This window comes from Talpa europaea (genome assembly GCF_964194135.1).
Source record: "Talpa europaea genome assembly, chromosome: 1".
NCBI classification, from domain to species: Eukaryota; Metazoa; Chordata; class Mammalia; order Eulipotyphla; family Talpidae; genus Talpa; species Talpa europaea.
The window spans coordinates 29,905,501-29,933,379 of record NC_140073.1 but is presented as its reverse complement, the minus strand read 5'-3'; the positions used below and the strand labels follow the sequence as shown (position 1 = coordinate 29,933,379).

Genomic DNA, 27,879 nt, shown 5'->3' with positions numbered 1-27,879 from the left:
ACTTTTCTCTAGAATCTCAGGATGATACTGATGCCTGTGCTATGGAACACCAGGATCCGGCCTCGGTGTTTCCAGCCATCATTCTGCTCTAACTCCCCAGTGTTTTTCACTGGGGGGCTACAATTAGATCTCAAGGGAGATCCAGCTGCCATCCTCTCTCAGTTTCTGAGCACTCCTACATATTGAATTCTATGTAGTTGTCAACTTCCTGCCTCTTAAAGTGCAGTGTGAGCAATTGTTTCATTATAGAAACTTCTGGCTTGAATGTTTTAGAGCCAAAGATCCTATCTATGCAGCAACTCACAGATCAGCATCGACAATTTCTTTGCAATGAATATTGAAGTGTTTGTTTTAGTCTGAGGCTACTGGTGCTGCTGTAAAATATTTTTGCCTGTGGGTTTATAAGCAGGGGATTTTTCAACAGTTGTCACTGTCGGTGTAAAATCACTATTTGTTGAACAAGCTTTTGATAGGTCTACTCTCAATTAGTTCATGTGCTAAGTTTTAGGCACACAGAGAAAAATGTTCTTCCGGTGAGGAATGGGGAGATAGGAGTTGGACAGTGGTTGAATTGTGTGGTTATAGAAATAAATGAGACCAAAGAAAAACTAGTTAATTCCTTTTGGGGTTGGGGCATGTGGGAATGCAATGTGTTTGGGAATCTTTCATTGAAAATATGATTTTTACTGGTTCCATAGAATGGGAAAGATTTTTTCCTGGCAAAGTAAGTATTAATGTAAATATTTTAAACAGGAATAGCAGTCTGGCTGCAGACAGTCATAAAAGAGATCCAACTGCATCTAAGGAATAGTGAGTTTCATGTAGTGGATGAGATGCCTGATGTAGATGAATGTGTTAGGGATGCAGGATTGTTAAGGAAAGCGTGGCAGGAATAGGGATGGAGACCAGATTTTGAAGGGTCTTATGGTCTAAGCTAAGGAGGTGAAAGTTAGGGCTCCTATTTTACAATACCAGTATTCCTCAATGTTGCTGAAGTGATGGTTTTGTTATGAAAACAGACATTTTTTAAGAAACAGCTATTTTAATATAAAATACAGTTGTGTAAATATTTCAATATTTCCCACAAAACTTAAAACCCTCTACCATGCATGTATCAATATGATTTTCTGCATCTGTTCAGTTTTGCTTCTCTAAATCGTTTTACTTGGAATATCTCTCTTCTAAATAAAGCAATACTAGAGGGTTGGCCAGCTATTGAGGGTGATTATTATCCAGCACCGACCCTGTGCTGACATTTTGTCTTGTTCTCACAACAATCCTTCAGATTTGAAATAATCCATCATTTTATAGATGGAAAAAATGACAGAGTTCTGTTCTCTGACACAGAGAGTAACAATTTCTTAGCCCAAGAAGTTGTAAAAAGGTTTACTAAAACAGTCAGTTGGAGGACACATATAAGTAAAATATGGATTCAAATACAACTTTCTGCCAATTCCTACAAACAGGACCTTGTAGCAACTCAAACTGAGTCATTTTCCTGCTTAAAAAAATCCTTGAGATAGTGAGATTATTATGACCAGACTATTAATCTAGCTTCTCTTTGAAGACACCTACAGAGGGAAATACAGTAAAATGCTATTGTAGTGGTGGAAGAAATGCAAATGAAGAGTGAATATGTTGCATTATGTGGGAATGCAGCCTTATCTGTGGGTTTATAAGCAGGGATTTTTAAACAGTTGTATTCAGACCAAATAAAGAAATGTCTGCTTTTTTTCCAACCTGCTCCAATTGCAGTGTTTTTCAGAGAGGCAGTCTTCCTTGTTTGTTTTATTATTACCTTTTGTGTATTGCGAGCATCAATTAATATTTAGGGAATCTGGGTATTCATTGGTATGTTGGAGATTTACCATTTGATCTTTGTAGAATGTTGTTTTGTTTTCTCCAGAATGGGGACCCTGCCATTATGTGATGACTTAAAGTCAAGATGCTTGTGTTTGTGTTCTGACTCAAACTGCTAGCTGTGTGACCCTGGGTGTGTTTCTTGGTCATCTATTGCCTATTCCTGTACTACTTACACAAGGCACACAGGCTAGAAGGGATCTTATTCTACTCAATGATTTAAGGAGGAAGTGACCTTTCTCTCAAAATAATCTTGATTAAGAGGCAAAAGTGATTTTTGGTCTAGAATAGATGAAATTTCAAATAAATTTCAAATTCATAATTTCCCATTCATATATGTCCAGGAATCCATTTGGTGGTTATTTCTATAATGGAGATGATGACAATGCTAACATTCCAGGTTTGTTTTTTTTGAAGGACAAAATAGATAACAAATTTGAAAGGGTTTTGAAAACTCAGTGAGTACAATGGATAAAAGGTTATTAAATTATTGTCATACATAATAAAATTATATTTCTATTTCATAACATGTGTTAATTACAAGTCAATATAAGTGCCTGGGGATGGCTAGGATATCAAAAATCTCCAGGTTCCTGATGAAGACATGTGGAAGGATTATCTAGTCCCTTCCTTACATGATTAAGGTGTAAACGTCCTACAAACTGAACTCTATTTTTTTTTATTTTTATAGTATCCCCAATGCCTGGAACAGCATCTGACATATTGCAGGTGCTCAATAAATATTGAATAAGTAAATAGAAAAATTAGACAGAGAGCAATTGTTTCCATTGCTAATGAGGACATTGACCATTAGTTTCTACTTTCTCTGAGGAGCTGAGCTGGACCACAGGTGAACTGTAAGAAATCTTTTGTTTATATGCAGCAGCCTGAGTGGCGTGAAAAATAAAGAAAGCCAGGCATGGTTAAAGTGCTAAGGACTGATTTTAATCGGTAATAAACTATTGCACTAGGAAGAAGGCTTAGCGTGAATTGAATTCAACTTTGATTTGTACAGAGGTGACTGGGCATTTTAAAATGAGAATGAGGGAGTAGGGAGTCAGAAGACGAGGGGCTTGAGAAGAGGAAATTTAGAAAAAGCTGGAGGGGTTCTTGGTCCATGTCAAAGCTCTCAGTATTTGCTAACTGATTCTTATTAAACTTAAACGCCTCTTCTCACAAGACTGTGAGGCAAGGATCCTTTTCTCACGTGTTGTCTGGAACAAATAAATTTATTTTTGCAGCCTTGAGCTTTCCCAGGCAGGAACTTAAGAGTGTCAAGTCTTCATCCTAGCTGCCTTCATGTGTTATAATATACGCTATCGTTTGTTCAAATCTTTTAATGTGGTAGGGTGTGGTAGGCAAAATTATTTATTCTAAGAATCTGCAGATTTCACATGTTGAGGCCTAGTCTAATCAGGGCTCAGAGGAACCTAATCACTGAAGTATAGTCAAGAAGGAAATGTTTGTCAGTGGGCACCTTTGATTTTGTTTGGAAATCAATTTGGTTTTGTCACATTAGGTTAGTTAAAAAAAAATTCAAAATAAACAGATTTTAGGGCCTCCCTGGTGGCACAGTGGTTGAACGCTGGGCTGCAAAGCTGCCCACATCCTCTGCCGCGCTGGTTCGATAGGGTCCCACATGGTGCGCAGACCTCTCCTACCGTGCCCACTGCTCCCCTCGGCAGTGTACTTTGTCAGTCTGCCTGTTCTGTTCCCCACTCTGGTGAATTCTCTCACCCTCCCGCGCTTCTGACTGTACCCAGTGCTTGTATAAATAAATAAATAAATAAATCTTAAAAAAAAATAGATTAATCTCCTAGAAGTCCAGAGCAGAATGGACTAAACTCTTCTACTCCTTAACTTTGTTTTCCCTTAACTCTACCAAAAATCATCTAGACATTTCCAGAGAAAAGGAGCGCCTTCAAAATAGTAGTTGGGCCTGAATTTTTCTTATCAAGCCAGTCGACTAGGAGAAGGATATGAAGAGAGGAAGAAAAATTGGAAGGGACAAAATCATTGAAAGAAAGAAAGCATGGGGTAATGGAATTGATTTAGAGTTTAGTTTTCTCTGTAGAAACTGCCCTTTTTGGCATGGTGGTTTTGTTGTTTTTGATCAATCTCCTAACTCTCCTGCCACCAGGACAGAGATTTTGGATGCACTCTGACCTCTCCTGAGCAATTAGGGATCATGGGGGAATAGTAGTAAAAAAAGATAGTATGTGATAGGCATGAAAGGTGTTTGACCGCTTAGCTCAGATTCTCTTGTTATTTAGATGTAGTTTAGATACAGACCTGGTTTTAGAACTGTATCGGAAGCAATGTTTTGTTAACCTTTGATTTCTTTGGAAGTTGCAGGATGGTTTTGGTAGTGACTGAAATTACTCTGCAACCTATCTGTGCCTTAGACCTTTTCTTAGTATAGAAAAGAGAAGAACCTATTTCTCATCTGACAACTTGCTTGAGAGAATGATTTGTCAAAATAGTGTTTGGGTTCACCTGGGCTGGTTTCCTGTGCATACTTGTCACCAGTGGCCGTGTTGCCATGACTTCAGTGCAGACAATAAAACCAGGCTTATCCCACTGTTACTTTCTTTACCTCTTACTTGTAAATGTTCATTCATTAAGAAAGTGATGTTTCAATAAGTACCGAATGTCCTTCTGAGAAATATCCTTGTTAACCTGATGCTAGGTTCTCCATTCACCTCTATCTTGTTTTCCATCTGTCACCTCTCATGCCCTAAAACTGTAATTACAAACTCTATCCTACAAAGGTAAAAAATAATCATATAAGGTTGGAAATGGACATGATCTTAGAAAACATTTTATTCTATACCTGTATTTTACCATAGATAAAAAGCAAGTCTCCATAATTATCCCTCTTTTTAAACCATAACTCAATCAGATTCAAGTATAACAAATGTTTATGCATTTCTCAGAAAGTGAGAGATACCACCATGGGTGCTAGGGGATACACAAAGATAAGTAAGACCTGCCTCTTACTTCTGAATGGGTAAGGAAGATAGAATACCATGCTCACGGCTAAGCATACCAGGTAACAACAAAGAGATGCAGGAACCATAAAATTAAAGTGCAAAACAGTAATATTTTTTCAGTCAAAGTTGCAATTTGTAAAAGAGATTAAACAGCACAATGACTAGCAACAAAATGTGTATGGCCCAGTGTTTGGCATTTTTGTAGTTAGTAAAGAAATACCTGTTCTACTTCTATAATGCAGACTGAAGTTACAACACAGCCTACCCTCCCACCTATAAAGAGATACCTAAAAAATATAAATCTAGGGTTGCTGGCCTTTACACTGTAGCCTCTCTGTGCAGTGGAATTTTCTTTGGATAGCAAGTTTTTCTGTATTTATAGATTTTTTATTTATTCTCTCCACTGGTCAGAATTGTATTGATTTTAAACAGATTGAATCACTAGTTAAAGGATGGCTTGTTCATGGCAGAAAGTAAACCAAATTGGTTAATTTAAAGACTACTCTGTGTTTATTCTACTCTATTTTTTTTCTACTCTGCTTTCTTACTTAGAAGGAACTATTTTGTTCACCTGCAGTAAAATACTTCACATTGTGCAGCCTATACATTAGATGTAGTGATTGACTAAGGCAAGTTCATGGAGTGCAAAGTAAAAAAATTCTTCCAATATTAGCCGTTAACACAAGATTTACTTGTTAGGACTCAGAGAAAACTTGGAGTAGATCTTTTCTGAATTTGGCTAACCAGTGTACAGTTCAAGTCTACAAGAGGGAGAATTCAGAAGTCAAGTGGAAATCTTCAGTTAACAGATGAAAGTGTGAACTGACTACACAGTGAGAGCTCAGAACTGATGAGTATATAGAGATGAGATGAACTCTGATAGGAAAGTATATAGAAATAATATGAACAATAATTACCCACTTACCATTTTTGAGCAAATACTGCATAGTAAGCATTATATTGTGTGCTTATTTAAATTATAAGGGATTATTTTTGGTCCACATTTTCCAAATGATGGGGCCAGGGCTCTTAGATCAATTTTTCCAGAGTCAGATAACTGATAAGTTTGAGTGAGTAGACAACATGCAGTTGACTCAATTTATTTCCATTCACCTTTGAACTTTTCGGGTGATAGTACTGAAAGTGACCAATTGAGGATCCTGCTCAGTCCCAGAAAAACTGAAACAAGTCACATTTACTGGACCTCACTGCTGCTGAATTCCAAAGCTGAAGATTTTAATTATCCTGAGAAGAAAGATGATCAGAGGTCAGAAGTAAAAACTTGGGAAATGTTAGTAACTTAAGGTCTGTACTTAAAGGACCAAGTATGTCTTCTTTTGCACATTTTACCCCTGGTCTTTAGCACTATGGTTAGCACAGAGAAGATGCTCAATAAATGAGTATTACTTGATTAATGATTATTAGTGAGATAAGAGGATGGAAAGAGCTCTCAGAATGAAATATTTATCTCAAATGTCTTAAGTAAAGGGCCATAACTTTCCAAAGTAATGATCCTATGAACCTTTAGAACTCAGGCTTTGGAGAGAGGCTTACATGAAAACTTGCAAATATTTAGGGAAGGATGAAGATGTGTAAATAAAGCTGGTTGCTAGTTGCAGACATTAGAAAATAAGACATGGACAGTGAATGGAGAAGAAAACAGTGAACCCAAACAAGGTGTTCATTTTTTTTTTCCTTTGTTTAAAAAGAGTCTGTTTAGGTAAAGAAGAAGGGGGAAGAATCACACACTGAACAGTAAGAAATAACACAGGAGAGGGTTTCTTCCCAAATCAAATAAGGTTGGAGATTTGAACAAAGACTGAATAGTTAACACTGGGGGGGGACATTGGAACTTCTTCCCAAGAGGTGCATAAGAGCATCTCAAAAAGATGAACCTATCACCCCCTTATCTCTTCATTTAGTCTTTACCCTTTCAGACTGAACAGCTCATGTTTTCTTAATGTGACATGAGTTTGGGTACCTCAATAGGCTGCTGGGTATATTTTGATTTGTCCTAAATGTGTCTGCCCTGTTCTCTGTCTGTGTTCTGAAGTAAACACAATATCCAGTGTGGTAAGAGCAGCAGATAACAAAGCATCACCATCATCTCTCTTGTTCTGTACCTAAAACTTACTCTGCAGCTCAATTTACTCTACAGTTTACTCTACAGCTGTACCTAAAACTTACTCTACAGCTCATTAGCTTTGCATTTTACAAGGCACATCAGATTTCTCTACTTGTGTTCTTCACTAATGCATAGTATGTATATGTAGTTTTCTCCCTGCCACTGTAGTAGAAGCTTTAGCTATGGAAGAGACATATGTGCTCTATCTTGTCCATCATTAATAGACCCACAAGCTCTCTTCTCATTTCAAGCTCCTAATGTCTGGTAATGATTTCCACATCAGAACACCCGCAGCTGATATACAAACCCCAGGTTAAATTTTTTTTTTTTCATCAACATCACCTGTTTAAAGTTTGAAAGTAAGACTACATGGGTTGTCAGAGTTTTTTAAGAAAGAGGAATATGGAGTAATGAAAAAGTTTAATCTTTGACCTAACTGCTACCTCGCCATTGGGGAAAAAACTTTCTCTTGATCTCTGAAATCAACTAGAGGTTTCAGCTCCTAAGGCAGAGTTGCCAGTACAGTTGTACTATTAAAACTTATACAAAGTCATTTTTCTTGAAGGGTAGGAAAATTGTTTGGGACTAGTTTGCAACTGGCTTGATTGTTGCTGATATAAACATCCCTGAATTGCATTTTCTTACATGCCCAAGTAACCTTAGAACCTCAAATTAAAGAACAAAATGGATTTGACTAAGTATAACCAGACTTTTTTAAAGTAAAATTGAGTACCATAAAAATAGCTTTTAGAAATTGTGAAAATGTCAATGCAAGTAAATTAGTTCTAATGCAAGCTGAGCCATGGAATTTTATTGAAAAAATTCTCATCTAAGCATGGAGCATTTAAATAATGAATTTACAAGGAGAAACACAGGAAACAACAGAGAGCCATTACTTACAAAAGGAAAAAAACAGGGCACTCTAATGATTATAGATTTGAGTATGGAATAGTTTGCCTGATTTTTTTTTCATTGCTTTTTTGTCATTGGAGGCCTGTCTGATGATTTGGGTAAGTATCATGGGTGAATGTCTTTGTGTTTGCTCAGCAGAGAACAACAGTTGCAATATGTAAATAGGGTGCCTCTTCCCTTTGGATGCCTTGGGATATGTATAATAGATTAAGTTGGCTTTGTGCAGAGCAAACAGGTCTGTATTACCAAGAATATGAATAATGTCGGTTTCCATAATTGCTAACATCTGGCTTTCCATAAATCTGTTAAATTGCGTGAAAGCAGAATTAGATTTCTGTGTCATAAGTAAAGCAATTACATAGAACTCTGTAGGCAATATGGTCCTATATGCAACTGTGAAATCCTTTCATTCTGCAGCAGCAAAAGCAAAGCCAGGTTTTGTACTGTTTTTTTTTTTTTTTTAATTGTGCACACTAGGTGTGTTTATCTTTGTGCCCAGGTTTCTTAATTTATGAGAGGAAAACAATACCAACATGTTTCAACTTTGCAAATGCAAAGTAACTAAATGTTAAAAAGAATTATCATAGTTGAGTATTAATAACCAATTTAGAAATTATTTTAGATGAGACACTAAATTATTCTTTTGTAGCCACTGTGGATCTGTTGAAATTACTCTCCTAGACTATTTCTGGAGTGATTTGTTAATGGGACTAACTCTGTTCTTGTCCTCAAATATTTGGTAGGAAATAGGCAGCGAAGGAGGAGGGAAGGTTGCCATACTATTTCTGTAAGATCACTATTTTGCTATATTCATTGTATTGTGAATAAGACCTTAAGGCTTTCCCAGATGAAAATGCAATAACATGTATTCCCTGAAGGGGATGGTTGTGATTATTATGCCTTATGCTTACTGCACACCTCAGAGACCAGATTTTGACGAAGTAGTCTTTACAATAATATTGATCCATAAATCCCTTGGATTTAAATAAGTTAAATAAATAGATTGAACATTTACAGTGTATTTTCTATTGTACTTTACACTGAGAAGAATAAAAGGAAAAATACTTAGTGAGTTAATTGAGGGCAGAGACTATTTTTCGAGAAGAATAAAGATGCAATTCTTGAGGGATGTAAACACAGCATTATTTCTAAGGTACAGAGAAAGCAAATACTCAAATTCTTTTGGAGTGAAGGATGGAGATGCTGGATCTTGGTATTGGAGAATTCATGGGAATGAAGGTAGCACAGAAAGGAAAGTGCTCATCTCACCAATTAATTTATAGTCCATCCAAGCTAATAAAAAGAAGAGATAAGGGAGGGGATAGCTTTTTATAATATGAAAAGGCATGTCCCAAGTTACAGGGGAAATAGCCTTACCTGTGTGTAGGTTACTCATTACTTTTAAGCAGGAAGGCGAAGAGACAGAGGGTGACAAGTGAAATGTTAGATTGGCGCTTATGGGATATGCTAGGAGTTTGAAACCTCTATTTTAAGCATCAGCAGGGTGGTAATCAGGCATGGGATGGCCGGGGATGTTTTTAGAATACCACTTTCCTAGGCAAGGGGTTTAGAATAATGATTCCTAATAGACTAAACACAGCTGAGATCTCTGGATCCTACCTTAAACCAATTAAATGATACTTTGGGGGAGCCCTTAAAATTTACTGGTGCTCAGAGTCACCAACAAAGTTTCTATGTGAGCACAATGAAAAATCACTGAATTAGAGTAAGAACTGGCTAGACTCAGATAAGATGGGAAGTCAATGAACGTCCTAGTGATAATTCCACAGACCTGAGCTAATACAAGTTCAAAGAAGTCTGTATTCCCTTTATCACCACATGTGTGATGAGCCATCTGTCAACTGACACTCTGTAGCTCCTAGTCATACAAACTATATTATAAATCTGATGAGCTAAGACTGGATATTTTAATTTTTACCTTCAGCAAAGACTGGGGGAGAGAATAATACAAATATATCACTTTACTATTGTTGAAAGATTTTATATACCTAGATACTAAGCCATATTGCCTGTTGCTCAATGAAGAAGGAAGGGCTTGAACTTTTAATTGTGTAATTTTGGCGCGCAGACCTCTCCTGCCATGCCTGCTGCTCCCCTCAGCAGTGTATTTCATCACTCTGCCTGTTCTGCTCCCCACTCTGGCTCTGGTGAATTCTCTCACCCTCCCATGCTTCCGACTGTACCCCAGTGCTTCTATAAATAAATAAACAAATAAAAAATAATAAATCTTAAAAAAAATTGTGTAATTTTGTTGAGATAACATTGGTTTACAACACTGTATATGAGTTAGAGATGTGCATTCATACCTATTCAGATGTATGATAGCACATCCTCCACCATAGTTCCTTGAGCCCCTTATCCTCTATGTTCCCTTCCCCATCTTCCATCCCTCCCTTGTGATAGCCTCGATTCTATAGTCAGATTTCTGTTTTGTTTTTTTTTTTTGTCTGTTCCTTGGGTTTGTTTCTTTATATTCCCAATGTGAGTGAAAACATCTAGTATTAGCTTCACACCCCCCACCCCAGTTCCATCCATGCTGTTGCAAATGGCAAGATTTCCACTATCTCACATGATACACATGGATATAAGACCAGAAAGCATAAAATACATAGAAGAAAACAAAGGAAAAACACTGCACAGCATTGGATTCAAGTGATGATTTTGGGGACTTGACTAACGGTAAGGGAAACAAAAGCAAAATAACAAATGGGACTACATTGTGCATTTTGCACCATGAAAAACTATCATCAAAACAAAAGATGCTGTGCCAAATGAGAAAATATTTGCATGACATAAATCAGACAAGGGGCCAAAATCCAAATCTACAAAGAACTCATACAACTTAACAAAAAAGAAATTTTTAACCCATTGAAAAATGGGCAGAAGTGCTAGACACTTCTCCACAGAGAGCCAACGGCACATTCCAAAAATGTTCAAGATCACTTATCACTATGGAAGAATAAAGCAAAACCACAATGACTTATCAACAGATGCTTACGAGAATGGCCTATATAATTAAAAAAAAAAAAAAAACAAAAAACAAATGTAGATGAGGATATAGAATGAAAGAAACCCTCCTACAGTGTTGGCGGGAATGTGTAAACTAGTCCAGACCCTAAGGAAAACAATATGAAGGTCTCTCAAAAATAGATCTATCATGTGATCCAGCAATCGAGTTAACAACCTGAAGAATGCAAAAACTCTAATTCAAAGGGATACATGGGCCCCTGTATTCATTATAGACTGTTTACAATAGCCAAGTTATGAAAACAATCTAAGTGCCTAAGAAAAGAGTGGATTATAAAGACGTGGTATGTGTGTATATGTAATACAACTCAGATATTTTAAAATATGAAATCAGGGCTTTAACTTCATCTTAAATATTTACTTTCATTATCATGACTTAAACAGTCTAGCAAAAGTCAAACAAATAAAACTCAAGCCAGAGATTCTGTGATTACTTTCAATTTGAGTCTAGCTAACAAACAATCAAACTTTGAGTTTGCTTATTCAGTCACATTTTTCCTTTTATAAATGTGGCTCAGTTATATCTTTTAAAGTGCAATTTTCTTAGTTAAAATAATGAAAAGTTCTCAAATTCAAAAAATATGCTCATTGCATCAAGAACATTTATTGAGTTATTATCATGCTATTTCCCTTTTTAGATTCAAAAGATCATAGATTAGATGGGTATGGTTTCCATACAATGTGATATTGAAATAACCTGCATATAGTAAGCACTCAGTTAAATGGAAGAACTTTATTTCCAACATTCCTTGTTACTCCTACAGCTTATATTACTTTTAGTTGGCAAGAAATTGGATAGAGGGCCTCCGCTGGTGGCACAGCGGTTGAGCGCTGGGCTGTGAGGCTGCCCACGGCCTCTGCTGTGCCGGTTGGATCCCTGGGCACTGGCGAGGGTCCCACATGGCGCGACAGACCTCTTTTGCCATGGCCACTGCTCCCTCCACAGTGTATTTCGTCAGTCTGCCTGTTCTGTTCCCCACTCTGGCTCTGGTGAATTCTCTCACCCTCCCGCACTTCTGACTGTACCCAGTGCTTGTCTGTCTGTCTGTCTGTATGTATGTATAAATAAATAAATAAATAAACCTTTTTTTTTTTAAAAAAGAGAATTTGTATAGAGGGAAAAGATTGGGGCCAAGGACACAGTCTTTGCTCTAGCACATAGTAGAGGTGTGACCACTGAAGCTCTGTGTGTTTTAGTTTATTCTGTAGAAGTTGGTGCAATGCATTAAAAAGGGCATTGATAAATTTTTATATATAGACAAATAAAAGTAGTAGCAATACTGATATAATTTGAGCACATTAGGAATGTTATTTATAATGGTTTTTGTTGTTTAATTTAGTTCCATAATCCTTAGTCACATGCCTACAATATTATACATATTTAATATGAAATTTAAGACATAGAAAAAGTACCCTACCAACAGTTTTGTAGATATACTCCTCATTGAAGTTGAAAAAATTTACAATTAATGTCATATGAAAGTATGTTCAGAGAGCAGAGCAATCATCGGTGGAGAAGACTGACAGACAATGGCCAATGTCATCAGATAGTTTAAAGATCAGAAATAAAAAAAAAAAAATCAAGTACACTTTAAGTGATCTCAGAACTAGTACCGAAAAGTAGAAGTTACTAGAAAGTATATTTCATTTCTGTCTGAGGAAGAAATGTCTTAAGGGTTATTCAAAGATAGAACTGACTGCCTTGGGACGTATCCGACTCCAGTGGAAAGGAGAGCAAGCCAGAGCAGAGGGGCTGTGTGTTTACGGTGTTGTTAAGGTCACTCAAGCTCTGAGTGTCAGGGAAAGTTGACTAGATATATATTTTCCTGCCTTATTTCCTGTTGGTGAAGAACAGCAGAATACCGGTGTCTTTCATCAGCATCCATGCCATACTCTACTGCAACTCTGAGTTGTTTTCTTGCATGGGCTGCTAGCCATTAGGGTGGTAAGAATTATGCCACCTTCTTTCAACTTCCGCCCCTGGGGGCAGTCTAATTGGCTCAGGGTTGTCCTAATTGCCACAGGTTCCTACTCAGTGGCTAACCTATTCGCACCTTTTTTAAAAGACCCAGACCTCCATGAGGTGTAGCTACACGTTAATGAATTAACGTGTTCATGGCATCTGGCCGTTACAGATTTGGATAATATCCTCAAGCCAGTTTAGAGTTGCTACTGGGTAATTTAACATTTGGAGTCTGACAGCTATCAAACCTGCCTTTATTTTTTTTTTTTTAACTCTATGATACTGGGCATGTTATTTAACTTCTATTAGCCTCAGCACCATTATTTACAAAATAGACATAATAACAGATCCTGCTCTACAGGGCTGTTTTGCAGAGTGAATGCCTGTGGACACAATACCGGGCTCAAGGTACTAATGCTGTTGTAAATGCTTATTTTCTAGCAATAATCTTGGCTAGATTCTAAAGCTCTGTGCTTGTTTTATTGCAGACATTGATGAATGTGCCTTAAGAACGCATACCTGTTGGAATGATTCTGCCTGCATCAACCTGGCGGGGGGCTTTGACTGCCTCTGTCCCTCTGGGCCCTCTTGCTCTGGTGACTGTCCCCATGAAGGAGGATTGAAGCACAATGGGCAAGTGTGGACCCTGAAAGAAGACAGGTGTTCTGTCTGCTCCTGCAAGGTAAGAGGGTGCCAGAGAAGTTATAGCTGTTTGGTTTCTCCCTGCCTTCACCTTTCTCCCAAGTTGTTGACTCATGTAGCTCCTGTAGTTCCTAAAAAGGCTTTTCCTGTTCTCACCTACACTACAGCTAATGATGATGCTGAGTGGCCGACAAACCTGCTTCGAATTGATTGTGCTCGTAGCAAAATGTGAGGTATGGGGTTAAAGACTGACTGCAGAGCAGAGGGGAAGCAGGGCAGAGAAGCTACCGAGAGTTCTCTCACTGAGAGCCCACAGTGCCTCCAAGGCTTGTTGGTTGAGCACTTTAATGAGCACTCACCCACACTTACACAAACTTGCTGATTAAAACTACCTTTTGCCTGAAATTAGCACTGGAATAAAGTTTCTCACTTTTGTGGTGACATCATCCATGATAGCAAGACTTAGAGACCTTCTTCCAGTGGTCCGACAGGTGGACTTCCATTTAGATTAAATGATGATAATAGCATAAGGCCTCTGGTAAATGATGTGTTTGTCATTCTCTGTGCTGGGCTATTCCTTACATTAAGTTGTTTGGGAGTAAATTTAATGCTTATGAAAATGAAATTCTGCCATCACCCCGTTTTGCTTTATGCTTTGCAAAATGGGCCTATTAAAGTGTTTGATTTCCTTGTGTTTTATTTCTTCTTTTGTTGATCTTGCCTATTCATTTTCCTTTGATATTACTCTGCTGAAGCTCTTGCATTGTATTTTTATGTCGACTGCGATGGAACTGTTTAATCTTAGGCTTTATAGGCATGGGAACCAAGGGGAATTGCTTGCTTAGTAACCTCTTGGTGAACTGAATCTCCCGATACATTCCCGGGTGCTCCCTAGAAACAGAGTGGAAATGAACCTTAAAAAAGTAATCCAGTTCGTTCTCCTGCCTTCAAGTCTGTCACACCTCCAATGGGCATGGAAGCACTTATTTTTTTTTCCGCTTGCATGCATTGTTCCATAATAGCACAGCCTCCAAATATTGTAGGGGAGTGGGGGTAAGGAGGAGGGCCTTGTTTTAGGAGCTAAAGTAAGAACCAGAATCAAATTCTGTAGGTCATCCTCAAAAAAAAAAAAAAGGAATGTACTGGTGATCTGCATGTTTTCCCTTTATTTATAGATGAAAATGTTCTAGCCCAGTTTAATAAGTAATATCTCAATTAATTAAGCCTCAGAATGAACTATTATAATGGCATCTTGCAGGTTAATAAGTAAAGTCAAGGTAGGGATTTAAGATAATGGCTCTTTGAAACATCATTCCCTAGAAGTTTATTCTCTGTTTGAAGTTCAAATAAAACCAAATCATACAATGGCAGAATCACATTAGGCAACAAAGGGCCAAAGGTTAATATTGAAAACTCAGAGTTCTTCTAAGAGGCCATATTCCAGTTAATGCACCAGATTAGCTTCTAGTATCTCCTGCCAAATGAAAGACTCCTTGAAACATGTTGACAGTTGAAAGAGGATCAATGATAAGGCTATGCTGCTAGTACAAACTGATCTGGGCTTCTCACTAGGTGCTGTATGCTCCTTGACAGTGACAGTAATTTTATGAACTTTTATAGCAGTTAGATGATTAGGCACAGAATGATTGCTGAACTGCTTGGAACGCATATCTTTCTATTACCAGACCATAGAAACCCACAGTGAAAAATGGTCATCTCTCTGGAATTGATCCCTAAATCTTAGTTACAACCTGACTTCTTTTCATAGATACCCGTCTGTGGCTCCTCCATTCATAAATTAGTCCAGGGCCTTAAGAAAGCACTCATATTTTCTACGTGTGCTATCTGGGAAAATAGAGACATCTCAGGTTTATTGTTTCTAGGAAATTATAACTTTAGCATGAGTGGTTGTGCTTATGTCAGTGATCATGGAGATGGGTAGGAAATACATACAGCCTCTTAATACAGGATCTAGTGATGACCAGTTTGTTATGGAAATAGAAGTAGGCTTCATTCTGCGGAGATTCAGAAAGTATAAGGAAAGACTTCACAAAAAGAGGTGACCATTATATAAGACTTAATAGATGAGAAATAAAGTCCAGAAGAGATGTGGGGATAGTGAATCCAAATAAAGGGAATGGAGGGGACAGATATAGAAACACTAAATACATAGTATTTTCAGGGAAATATGAAATAAGGGTGAGATTAGATCATCAGGAGAACAAGATGATGGGGAACATATAGGTGGTAATGAGCCAGGAGAGAAAGCCTGGGAGTTTTCCTAGAAATTATGCTACTGGGTGGGGAAATGGATAACATAAACACACAACCCCTCACAAAGTTATAATAATGTCAGGGCCTAGTTAATGTATCGGTGAAACGGGAGGGCAAAGTGCAAAAGACATTTGTCATGGATTGTCTGGGATGCAGGCCATTTGACCTGACCTTATTTTAGCCTTCCCCAGACTGTGGAAGATATTCAGAGTAGGGAAACCTAGAGGGTCCCCTTGTTTCCTTCAGGCAAGAATAGACTCACCAAATCTGCAGGGAGGTGACAGTAAAATCTGTCTACTATCTTCAGCATGGCCCTCAGAGAGAACAGCAGCATGGAGTGAGACTGTGCCGGGGACCAGAGCAGAAATTAGCTTTCTGGATTCCAGCAATCTACTCATAAAAACACTTTAATTTTTGAACTAAACAGTAGCATTATTCTAGGGTATTCTTGATAACAGGATTCGACTACTTGACACCTCAGATTCTTTAGGACTGCCTTTGAAAGATGTACATGTCAGCTGATTGAGACTTGCCCTAAAAGCTCTAAAATGTTGTCATGGATCGAGTTTTCCAGTTCTAGTCCTAGACTTCATTCTCTTACTGTTCCCAACCCTGCGTTTTCATTGCAGGAGTTTGCGGGTTCTGCCATTCTAATTTCCCAATTGTCTACCTTACTTTGTTTCTCCATTAGTGGTTCTCAGACTTCCCCTGGCATCAGAATTAATCACTTGGAAGGCTTGGGAATCTGTGATCACTGACTGTACTCCCAGACTTTCTGGTTTGGTAGGGCTGGGTTGGGCCACAACAATTTGCATTTCTGCGTGGTTCCCAGGAGATTCTAATGCTGCTGGTCAGAGGACTGTACTTTGAGAAGCTCTGCCCCGAGAATCCCCATCTCTATCTGTCTGAAGTCTGTTTTTCCTATAGTCTTACCAACATCATGCTCTAGGGAGGTAGCAGAGGGAAAAAATCTTTCTTATAAAAGTCTAGATTGGAGTCTAGTTCCTTTATGTGCTATGTAGAAAAGTCCTTGTCATTAAAATGAAGTAGTTGGATTCAATACTTAAGTTTTTGTACCCCAGGTGATAATTAGAGAAGAATAACCAACTAGTTTGTGAGTTATAACCTGAAGATGAGATTCAACACTGTGTGAAAAGAATGAAGATCACATCCAAATTTTTTATGAACATGGAATAAGCAGATCTAGAATACCACCTCTAATTTCATACACTATATGAGGGATCAGAGTACTTTTTGTGAAGAGCTAGACAGGCTCTGTATGCTGTAGGGTCGCTGTCTCATGCAAATCTGACATTGTAGTGTGCAGGCAACCATAGACACTATGTGAATGGATGAGAGAAACAGGCGACTGGCCCAATTTAGAATGGGGGCATTAATTTGCCAAATTCTGGTTTATATTACTATTCACTTTACACCAGTAGTCTTGCCTAAGTCCACCTTCTTGATTTAAAAGTTTTGAAACTCTGGCAGAAAGAAAAATAGTTATATACAATAGGGAGTAAGTGTATCATTGTTTTGACTATTCAGTAATAAAATGTGTAATTTATAGTATAAAACCCATAACTTTCCATGGCATAAAAAGAACTAACTCATTTTTTATTTGCTAAGAAAGTGTGTGACCCTGCTTCTTAAAATTCAGAAACAATTTAAATATTGTAATACTTATTAACTGTAAACAGTTAAAATTTAACTGAACTTTCATCATAAAACTTCATGAAAACATTTAATTTCTATAGCAGAAGGGTGGAGAGATACATTTTTGGCAGGTAATTGGGAATGTTCTGAACACCCCAGCTGGGGTTTAGAGCTCAAGCTCTTGGAATGACCCTGGAGATTTATGGCAAAAAGTATTACTCACTGTCCGTGGTCTCCATTCTTTTACCACATTTGAAATCTAGTGTGGCTGTGCTCTGTGAGCTGGGGTTTTATAATGGCCTTCTCATTGAATTAATGGAGCCACCTGTGACATTTTCATTATTAAAAATTATTTTCTTGACAGTAGCCCTGTAATTCAAAAGCCAAAGTGAACACAGCCATTGTTCTGAAACATGTTAGAAACTAAGAGAGGCTTATTTGGCATTTTCACATAATTGATGAGATGTGAAATTGCTTTATTTTGTACTAACCCTGGAGGCTATCCACTTACCCTTATTCATTCTTTTAATCAGCACTTGGGGAGACATTCTGATTGGGTCTCATTGGCTGTTGTACAGTAGCCTCTTATAACAGAATCTATCCCTGTGTTTGATGCTATTCACGGACCTCGCTATGTGGATTTTTTAAGTGTTGAATATCATTAGTTTTCTTCACTTCCACTGGTTAAAATAAATTCCCAAGGTGTTATGTAACTAGTGTTACATAAGCAAATGTATTAGTGAGTTAAAATAGTGGGATAGAGCTGTAAACCAAAGACCTGTAGTTGGAAGATTCCTAGGGTCTGAATACTTTTTCCAAAATAGCTGAATTCTCTGACTCAATTCACCTACTTAACTCTAGAGTCCTTGTCACCATGCATATCCTCATGTGCATGTGTGTACCTATGTACATATACATACATGTTTAATATTTCATCCCTTGATGTTTTGGAATTTTTCGGGTCATTTCTTATAGTAATAGATTTGAGGGAAAGCATTTTTCAGCCTATGGAGTTATTATATGTATGTGTGTAGTCAGCATGTCTCTTTTCCATTCTCCATAAAGAATCAAGCCTTTAAAGAGTTCAACTTTTTCACATGAACTGAACATTTACTGCACGCCAGGTACTGTTCTAAATTCTACCTATATTAACTTATGTAATCCTAAGAGTAACACGGCAAGGTTATTTCTGCATTATTGTTATCAGGCATGCTACTATTACTAGTATCATTTTACAAATGAGGACGTCAAGGTACACATTAGTCAAGGTACACAGTATAAGCAACAAGTCTTCCAACTGGCCTTGGAATTCAGGCATGTGAGTTTTTTTTTTTTTTTTTTTTTAATACTTCGGGGCAGGACAGGAAGGCCATAGTGCAGGTTTTCTGATCCAGAAGAGGGGGTAAAGGAGGAGAGAGTCCTGGAGCCCTCAGTGGCTTTTCAGGCTTTTATTGGGATTTACCAGGTACACGGCAGGCAGGGGTGCTGGGAGGCAGGGCGGGGGGGGGGGGGTGGAGCCAGGAGGCTGGCAGGCCTCCCAGCCCCCAGCAAGTCTTCACTCTTTCTGGGCTCTCTGGCCTTCTCTCACATTATCTCTCCTTCTCTGCTGCTTCCCTTGGCTTCTCCTGCCATCACGTGACATGGCCCTTAAAAGCCCAGTCTCAGCCCAGGTGAATCCCATCTACCTAGGCCCACACCCTCCTCCAGGTGCCCGCCATCAGGCATGCATTCAGGACCTCAGGGTTCCCTCATCTATCCTAATGGCGGGAGGGCAGAAAAGCCTGATACTTTTTACCTCACCCTCTATGCACCCACCTAGCTGACATTCAACTTTGTTGAGATAAGTTTACTAAGATAGAGCTTGCTATTGATGACGTAGATGAAGACCCTGAGGGCAGGTCCATCAAATTTGTAGATGTCACTAAGCTGTGTAGGTGCACAGAAGGTGGATAGCATCAAAAACACTTAGAAAAATGTTGTCACAAGCAAGAGAGATGAAATGGAATGACAAGGGTTTTTTGTTTCTTTTTTTAAATATTACATTTATTATTGAGGTATCCTTGGCTTACAACAGTGTCTATTTTAGGGTTATAGGTTCAGTATAGTTCATGGGGCTTCCTCTACACCCCCCCCCCCATTGTTGTATACAAAGAAAGTTCACATTTGCAAATTTCAAGTTACGGCATTTTAAAGTGGTGTCTCAGATTCATTAAAAAATACTGTCTGGGACACAGAGATCGTGATCTTTCCCAAACTAGGCCTACAGTAAGTATTTAAAAAGTGTTTGCACAGTTTTGTGATTTCCATCCTGAAATAGAAGTGAAGGATTAGTGAAGTGTGTGTTGATGGGTCCATGTAGCAGATTAGGGGCAGCTGGTCTTAAGGAGCTTGTTTTACAGGTCCTTCCAGTCTTACTTAGACCTCTTGCGTCAGCTTCAAGCTCCTTAATAGTGGTTTTGAACCACTGCAGGTCAGAGGCCTCCCTGGTGCCCTAGGGGGTTTAAGGCTCAGTGCTATCAATACAACGGCATGAGTTCGAGCCCCGGCCAGGGAGCCTCACTCAAAGCGCGGCGGACCTGCTTTGCTGTCCGCTGCCAGAGTGGTAGAGAGTGTGGGTGCGCGTGTGGGTAGAGTGTGCGGTGTGAGAGTGTGGTGTGCTAGGGTCGGCTTTCAGAGTTGTTCTGTGTGGCTCACCAAGTGATAAGGGCGAGCAGTGGGCACACATGCAGTAATGCTGGTACCAGGTGTGAAGGGAACGGCATGGAATAGCAGGCAGGGAGGAGGCAGCTGAGGCTTAAGAATGCTAAAACATGAGCCTCTCAGAGGCAAGAGGCATGGCTGCTGCGCCACAGTGCTCACCAACTGCATGTCCTGTAGACTCTGCTGCGGGATCAATACAGGGATAATACACCAGCTTTGCACTTGCTGCTCTCAACATCTAACTTTCCAAGATGCAAATGGGCTTAATGAAGTTTGAGTCTCTTTAAACTCAATATAAGTCAACGCTATGATATGCCAGAAGTGCATATTGAAATCCGGTTCTATAAAGAAAGTGCAGTACTTAGAACTAAGGGGACCCTGAGTTCAGAGTCATAGCAGTGTTAGACAGGCTCAGTGGTGTATTTGATTTTCTAACTCAGCTACCTAATTGAGAAATGGACTTGTAAATTTCTATTCCACCAAATTACCAGGATTAAATGTGGTAGTGTGCATAACATACTTGCACAATGATGATGGATGAAAATATTCAAGACTGTTGCAAGAGAGGGCAACTATAACCATAAAAGGATGCAAACCTGTGGGTGTGGGCACTGGTCAAAACAGTAGAGATATTTAATCCACATGAGATGATTCAGTGGGAACAAGGAAGGGCTGGCTTCTGAAAGTGAAAGAGGTGAAATGTGACAGTATACTTCCCATGGTGGTGAGTTCTTACAGAGTGAAGAGCTTTAATCACAGACTTGGTGACTTTGGTTGTTCTAGAGATGATTCAAGATGTATACAGGCATGGCTGATGTGTGCTTTATGGTTTCTTCTGACCCTGAGGTTCTTGGGCTTATGTAAGTGTTCAGCAAGACTTGTCGTCTGAGATGAGAAGTTACTCTGAGCAAAAGATATATAAGGGAAGGTCTGCTGCCAAATGTCCAGCCTTAAGGTTTTAACTTTGATTCATTATGAGTGAACAGAGCCAATACTCCAAAAATTGTACTGTACTTATCATTAGAGAAACTGCTTCAGTGTGAAAGATGGTCCCTAATTATAGTCCCTGATAATATACAACTTAAAGGGTGTCTCATAGGGAAAAAAAAAAAAATTGCTTTGACACCACGCCTTCCATTTCACTACATATCAGTTAGCCTTCCTGGGCCTCAATGAATTCTTCTGTAATAGGGACATAGTTAGATTTCCTCCCAAAGTTGAGACAAAGATAAAATGAGATAAATGCTTTTGAATGTGTCGGGACGGTATCTAAGAAAAGTACAGAACACAAATTTCTACTCAAAGGAATTCTTGATCACATGCACCTTTTTAACTACTTAGTTTAGTTATAATTGCTACTTAGACATATGGGTTTTAGGGCCTCCCTGGTAGCCTACAGGTCAAGTCTCAGTTCTACCGCCTCTATGGCCTGAGTTCAATTCCCGACCAGAGAGCTAACCCACATGTCACAGCAAACCTCTCCTGGCATGTCCGCTGCTCCCCTCAGCATTGTATTTCAGTCAGTCTGCCTGTTCTGCTCCCCACTCTGTTTCTGGTGAATCCTCTCACCCCCCCCAACCCCCGCAGTTCTTCTATGCAAAAAAATCAATCAAGCTTTAAAAAAGAAATAGGAGTTTTAGAAAACATTTTGGGTTGAAAATGTGTTTTCAAAGGACATATTTACTTTTTTCCCCCAATTTAGAAATGTATCCATTTTTACTCAGCCTGCTCTGCAGTGAAGGTCAGGGGAAGAAAAGCTATGTATATTTTAGCACCCACATGTGTATCTCTTTTGAACAAAATGGGATACAGGGGAGTGCGTTCACGCCAAGGACTCTCTCCTATGTGCTCTGTTTATACAGTTTGCTTTTCTTAGTGTGGCTACCTTACTTCCCTAATGATGAAACCTCCTTAACTTCATTTCTAACAGGATGGGAAGATATTCTGCCGACGGACTGCTTGTGATTGCCAGAATCCAAGTGTTGACCTTTTCTGTTGCCCAGAGTGTGACACCAGGGTCACAAGTCAATGTTTAGATCAAAATGAACACAAGCTCTATCGAAGTGGAGACAATTGGACTCACAGCTGCCAGCAGTGCCGGTGTCTGGTATGTCAGCCCGCTTTAGAGGGTGCTGTCCAATTACTCCAGAGCAGGTTACAAATTGAGATGCTGATGGGCTTCAGCTCCCTGCTGTGTGATCCCAGGCAGTTGTGGTCCCCGTGACTAACTAAGGGGTATACATGCTCTGCCTGAAGACATCCAGTTTCTCTCTGAAACAATGTGCAAGACAAAAAGCACATATAACAGGTCAAATCTGCCCCATTAATGTTAGTTTATAACTGCTCCTTTTTAGCAAATACAGGTCAAGAAAAATCTCTGCCTGATAGGAAGCTCTCAAGGTCTTGAATGGCACTTGTTGTGCTTGAATGAAAAGCCTTGACTCTAAGTACTAGCATTTCATTGATCATTTTCCCCTCAAATAGATGAGTTCCTATTTCATAGAACTGGTATAAAGATTAAAGAATACATGTGATTGATACAGTGTTTGGCACATGAAGGTATTTAATGATCACTAACTAGTATTGCTAATATCTCCTACATTGAAAAATCTGTTTCAGATGTTAAATATTTTCATAGAAAAAGTGAAGGTTATTTTGTATCATAATATATAGACATTACTGGTATAATCAGATTTGAAAATGTCCTTAAAAAAAAATCTTAAGATCTGGGCCTCCCCGGTGGCGCAGCGGTTGAGCGCTGGGTTGCGAAGCTGCCCGCAGCCTCTGCAGCGCCGGTTCAATCCCCGGCTGCTCCCCGGCCACTGGAGGAGGGTCCCGCATGGCGCGCAGACCTCTCCTGCCGCCCGCTGCTCCCCTCAGCAGTGTACTTCGGTCCTTCTGCCTGCTCTGCTCCCCGCTATGGCTCTGGTGAATTCTCTCACCCTCCCGCGCTTCTGACTGTACCCAGTGCTTGTATAAATAAATAAATCTTAAAAAAAAAAATCTTAAGATCTGATTATTTCTGTTTCAAATTATACCACAAAGATTTCGAGGGATATGAAGACTGTTGGGATACATAGTCAGATAGTGAATATGACTTTGACTTCCTCAAAAGTCAGCTATTCAACCTGAGTCTTAAATAAGTAAGCTTGTAAAGGAAACCACTTTCTGGGTTTCGTAGTCTAACATTTGCTGAAATAATGACCATCTATGGATGAAAACAAGCATTCAGAGAAATTGTTTTAAGTTTCTATCAGAATTTCTAACTTATCCAAGTGAATGTCCAAATAATCTTAACAGATATGTCCTTAATCACTCCTCATGCTAAGGAGTATTAACTCAGAAATTCAAATCATAGCCCTGTTTTCAATTTCCCTCCAAGGAGAAACAGTCCAACACAACTGTAGAGTTGGTTTCTCCATCAGTCTGGAAAATTGCATTCCTTTTTTCTAGAAGCCAATTATCACTCATTCAGAAGAAGAGGTATTAATTGTGGACCAAAAATTTTCATAGAATTTCAAAAACATATCCTCTCCCATCCCCACTGCCTACAGTTAATATTTCCTGGGAAAACTTAAGCTGTGGAACATGTAACTTAATAATTACTTGAGAATAATGTGGGTCATGTTTAATAAATATTTATTAAGTGTTTGCACATGCCAGACTCTGGATAATATAATGGCTCTAAGCAAAAGAGACATGGTCTAATGTGAAACTGACCAAAGGCCATAGTCTTGTGAAACTGACTGAATAAATTAACATGAATTTGCATGAATTATAATGAATGCCATATTAGAAGGAAAGGTTATATATGGAAACAATTTGGTCACTGTGCCTCTATGTGCTGCATATACTCAGATTCCTGGACATGTGGGAACCCAGTTGAAATATATACAGTCCCCTAGTTCTGAAATAGTTCTTATATTGTCCAGTCTCAACTTCAATTTTATAATGACAAGTTGGTTTATGATATTGTTAAAATAGTGTTTCCAGTTCTCCTTGGACTTTAATTACTCCTATTTTTTATACACTAACCAGTATCCTACTACTTATTTATATGTTCATTTGATTAGCATTTCTTGACCAGTGCTATGTTAAACATAAAGAGACAAGTCAAAATCCTGAAAACTCAAAACTTGTGGATATAATAATAATTTTAAGGACCCTAACTATAATGGTAAAAAAAAAAAATATTCACTGCCATTGGCACAGAGTGATGGGGCTGCAGTCTAAACAGACAGCAGAAGCAGCCTGGAGGAGGTGAAACCTGTAGTGAGTCCTTAAGGAAGAAGTGCATTATAGGACCATTCAGTGAGGGCAGTGATGAGAATTCTCTATCCTCATTACCCCTGTGGGATTTGGGAGCAGAATTGCACATAAAAACAATAATGAGGCATTTTTTACTTGCTCTCCACAGGAAGGAGAGGTAGACTGCTGGCCACTCAGCTGCCCCAGTTTGAGCTGTGAGTACACAGCCATCTCAGAAGGGGAGTGTTGTCCCCGCTGTGTCAGTGACCCCTGCCTGGCTGATAACATTGCCTATGACATCAGAAAAACTTGCCTGGACAGCTATGGTGTTTCACGGCTTAGCGGCTCAGTGTGGACAATGGCTGGATCTCCCTGCACAACCTGCAAATGCAAGGTAATTGGATGTCCTGAGGATAATCAGGCCTTGAGCAATTGTCAGAACATTCAGTAGGTCCACTCCTGACATCTCTAAATGCACGTGTTCCATGGCGTCTGGGGAGATGCAGGTTGGCAATTACTTCTCACAGGGTCAGAAAGGAGGAGGTTACTATGTCTGAATAGATCAGAGCTGCACCTTGTATAGCAGCAAATTCCAAATAAACATGGAATAAGATAGTCCTCTCTCTTCCCTTTAAACCACAGCATTTTACAATTGACACTAGGTTCCACTGTGGCTGACATCAGTTATTTTGACCTAAATATTACCAAAAAATCCTCCTTTCATCCTGGAAAAAAGTATATGCTCATACAGTGTTTGAAAACCAAATGCTCTATGAAGTTGTTTGCTTCGTTAATTTTCATGGTGCCTAATACAAGGACCTGAAGCTCTTGCTGCAGGATTTAATTAATTGTGACTACTTTCCTGTCTATTTGGAGGAGTTCCCACAAAGCTTCCTCACATATTTTTAAAAGTAAAGACTGACCTCTTCCTTTCTTAAAAGCTCTGCCAAGAAACAGAAACATCTATTTTGGGATGTCCATGATTACGCACATTAAAAATTAATAGTATAGGGCCTCCCCGGGTGGCTCTGCGATTGAACGCTGGGTTGAGAAGCTGCCTGCAGTCTCTGCAGCGCCGGTTCAATCCTCGGCCACCAGGTGAGGGTCCCACATGGCGCACAGACCTCTCCTGCCGCGCCCGCTGCTCCCCTCAGCAGTGTACTTCGTCAGTCTGCCAGCTCTGCTCTCCCCTCTGGCTCCGGTGAATTCTCTCACCCTCCCGCACTTCTGACTGTACCCAGTGCTTGTATAAATAAATAAATAAATCTTTAAAAAAAATAATAGTATATTTGTTTCCATCAAACCCTACCTCACTCAAGGTCTCCAAATTGTCTTTTTTATGCTGTGACAAATGTGAATTGTTTACTCTTTTCTGGAAAGTACCATCTTAAGCTGCAGCCCCAATATATAAAGGATAGCAGCCAACTTCATATAGCCAAGGAGTCCTCGCCCCATGTCAGTCTTCAGCCCCAGCAAATAAAATGCCTAGATGTGGAAGACATGTATTTAAGATCAGGTTTGCTATTCAGTTAATAGGATGACAAAGGTATCTTTACACTAAAGTATAATTCATTTTCCGAATTTCCAACTGTTTTGGTACCTAAATATGGACTGGCCCCTTATAGTCACTATGAGATTAGAATTTTTCCCTAATAAGTTAAACTTTCTGGAAATCATTTTGGATTTGTGTTGTACGTTTGATTATCCTTACGAATGGCATCTTATATTTCAGGGATTTATAAAAATATTATTTGAAATATGTTCAATGAGCAAATTGTGTGAAAATTTGGAAATACAAAGGAGTCCCAAATGTAGTTTGAGCTTAGACATGGACTAGCACTGCCTGGACGAACTTAGCAAGTGGGTCCCTAGAGCGTCTCATAATACTAGAAAAGGAGGACTTGTCAATTTTTCTGCAGTGTTCATAGATTGTCTCAAAATGTAGATGGTCATTTTGAATAAAAGAATTGCCCCCTGCTCATTGATTTATATTCCGGGTCTCAGTTGGGCTATTGCTTGTGTCTTCATGTGCAGAATGGGAGTGTCTGCTGTTCGGTGGATTTGGAGTGTCTTCATAATAACTGAAGTATTTAAAATGGACTCATTGTGGGAGAAAAATGGAGAAAATGACCATCCAACATGAGAAGAACAGGAATTGATATTTTCTACCATGGACAATTACCAAAGTCTCCATCTGAGGAAGGTGTGCGGAGGTTGCCTTTCGGACCTATCACTTTGCTCATTCTTGCTAACCTAGTCTAGGTAACCTACAGTGCAGTGCATTTAAGTCTATGGTTGTTAAAAGAAGTTTCCCGTGTTGTAAATCACACGTTTCCCTTATCATTTGCAAACCCATTTAAATGACCTCATGGTAAATGTTGACGTACTTTTCGGTTTATTTTCTGTACTAGCATAAGGGATTCAGCTCCTTTTATTTTTTTCTTGATTTTTGGATCAAGTTCTACAAATAAAGTTGCCTGTTGTGATTTTCGTCCCCTCTACTGCATACTTAGTAGCAAGACCCCTATGAAAAATATTGATGAAAATATGTATGTGGAATCCAATTGCATCATGTTTCTATTTCAAACACAGATGCCTCGGGATATTTGTTAAAGAGAGGAAAGACCACAAACCTAACTAAATAATTACTTTAAGAAGAACTTTCTCTTACCAGAGAGAAACAAAGCATTTCCTGGCACTGCAAGAGAAAAATCTCTTTCATAATTTACAAGGTATTCTCATACCTACTAATATGTTATCAAAGCACAGGTAAATGTGCTTTTATTATTCCTGTGTCATGGAAGAGTATATTTGTCTCAGTCACCCAATGTGCACAGATCTAGTTAATTTTAGTAAGTTAGGACTGGTTACCAGTCTCTTAATGTGTTCTCAGTGCTATTTTCTGCTAATCCACAAAACTCTCATATTGTAGGAGATACAGTCATTTTAGAACAGTAAATGTCTACATTTGAGCCATGACAATATTTTTAAGAGTTGGATATAATTATATTTTATCTAAGCTGTGAATTCACACTTCCTAGTTTCAGGTAAATCACATCTTCATAGTTTGAAATACCTAAGTTACCTGAATTCATCATTAAGTTGGTTCACTCTGCCAACATCAACAAAGACCTAATTTGATAAGCCTGCCATGCTAAAAATATTCTAAAACCCCAATCTAACAAAATTATTAATAATCATAAGCTCTAATCGCCATTATCCATTGGTAATTGGCCACTGGAGTCCACTGGAGAAACTCGGTTTTTGTTTGTGAAAGTAAAATTCACCACATGACAATGAGTTCACATGTTAAGTTGTGATATCAGCTCAAAAGCTGCATTTAACAATTACTACTATAGTAAATTAAACATCTCCATTTTACTTAATTTTTAAACTTAACAATGGAATGGAGAATTTGAAAATGATTCTTCTGAAAAAATATTTATGACACCTCCATT

At 38.8% G+C, this 27,879-nt stretch overlaps 1 protein-coding gene across 3 annotated transcripts in view; it reads left to right on the top strand.

Annotated features, from left to right (window-relative positions):
- Positions 1 to 26,506, top strand: part of NELL1 (neural EGFL like 1) — a gene marked incomplete at both ends in the record, with an annotated part of 742,470 nt that extends 715,964 nt beyond the window's left edge. For all 3 annotated transcript variants that reach the window (XM_084239443.1, XM_084239442.1, XM_084239441.1), the window contains 4 exons: positions 13,390 to 13,583; positions 22,104 to 22,280; positions 24,591 to 24,815; positions 26,456 to 26,506. In XM_084239443.1, the coding sequence (XP_084095569.1) occupies positions 13,390 to 13,583; positions 22,104 to 22,280; positions 24,591 to 24,815; positions 26,456 to 26,506 (647 nt within the window). The remainder of the gene's footprint in view (positions 1 to 13,389; positions 13,584 to 22,103; positions 22,281 to 24,590; positions 24,816 to 26,455) is intronic.
- Between the last annotated feature and the right edge of the window lie 1,373 nt (positions 26,507 to 27,879).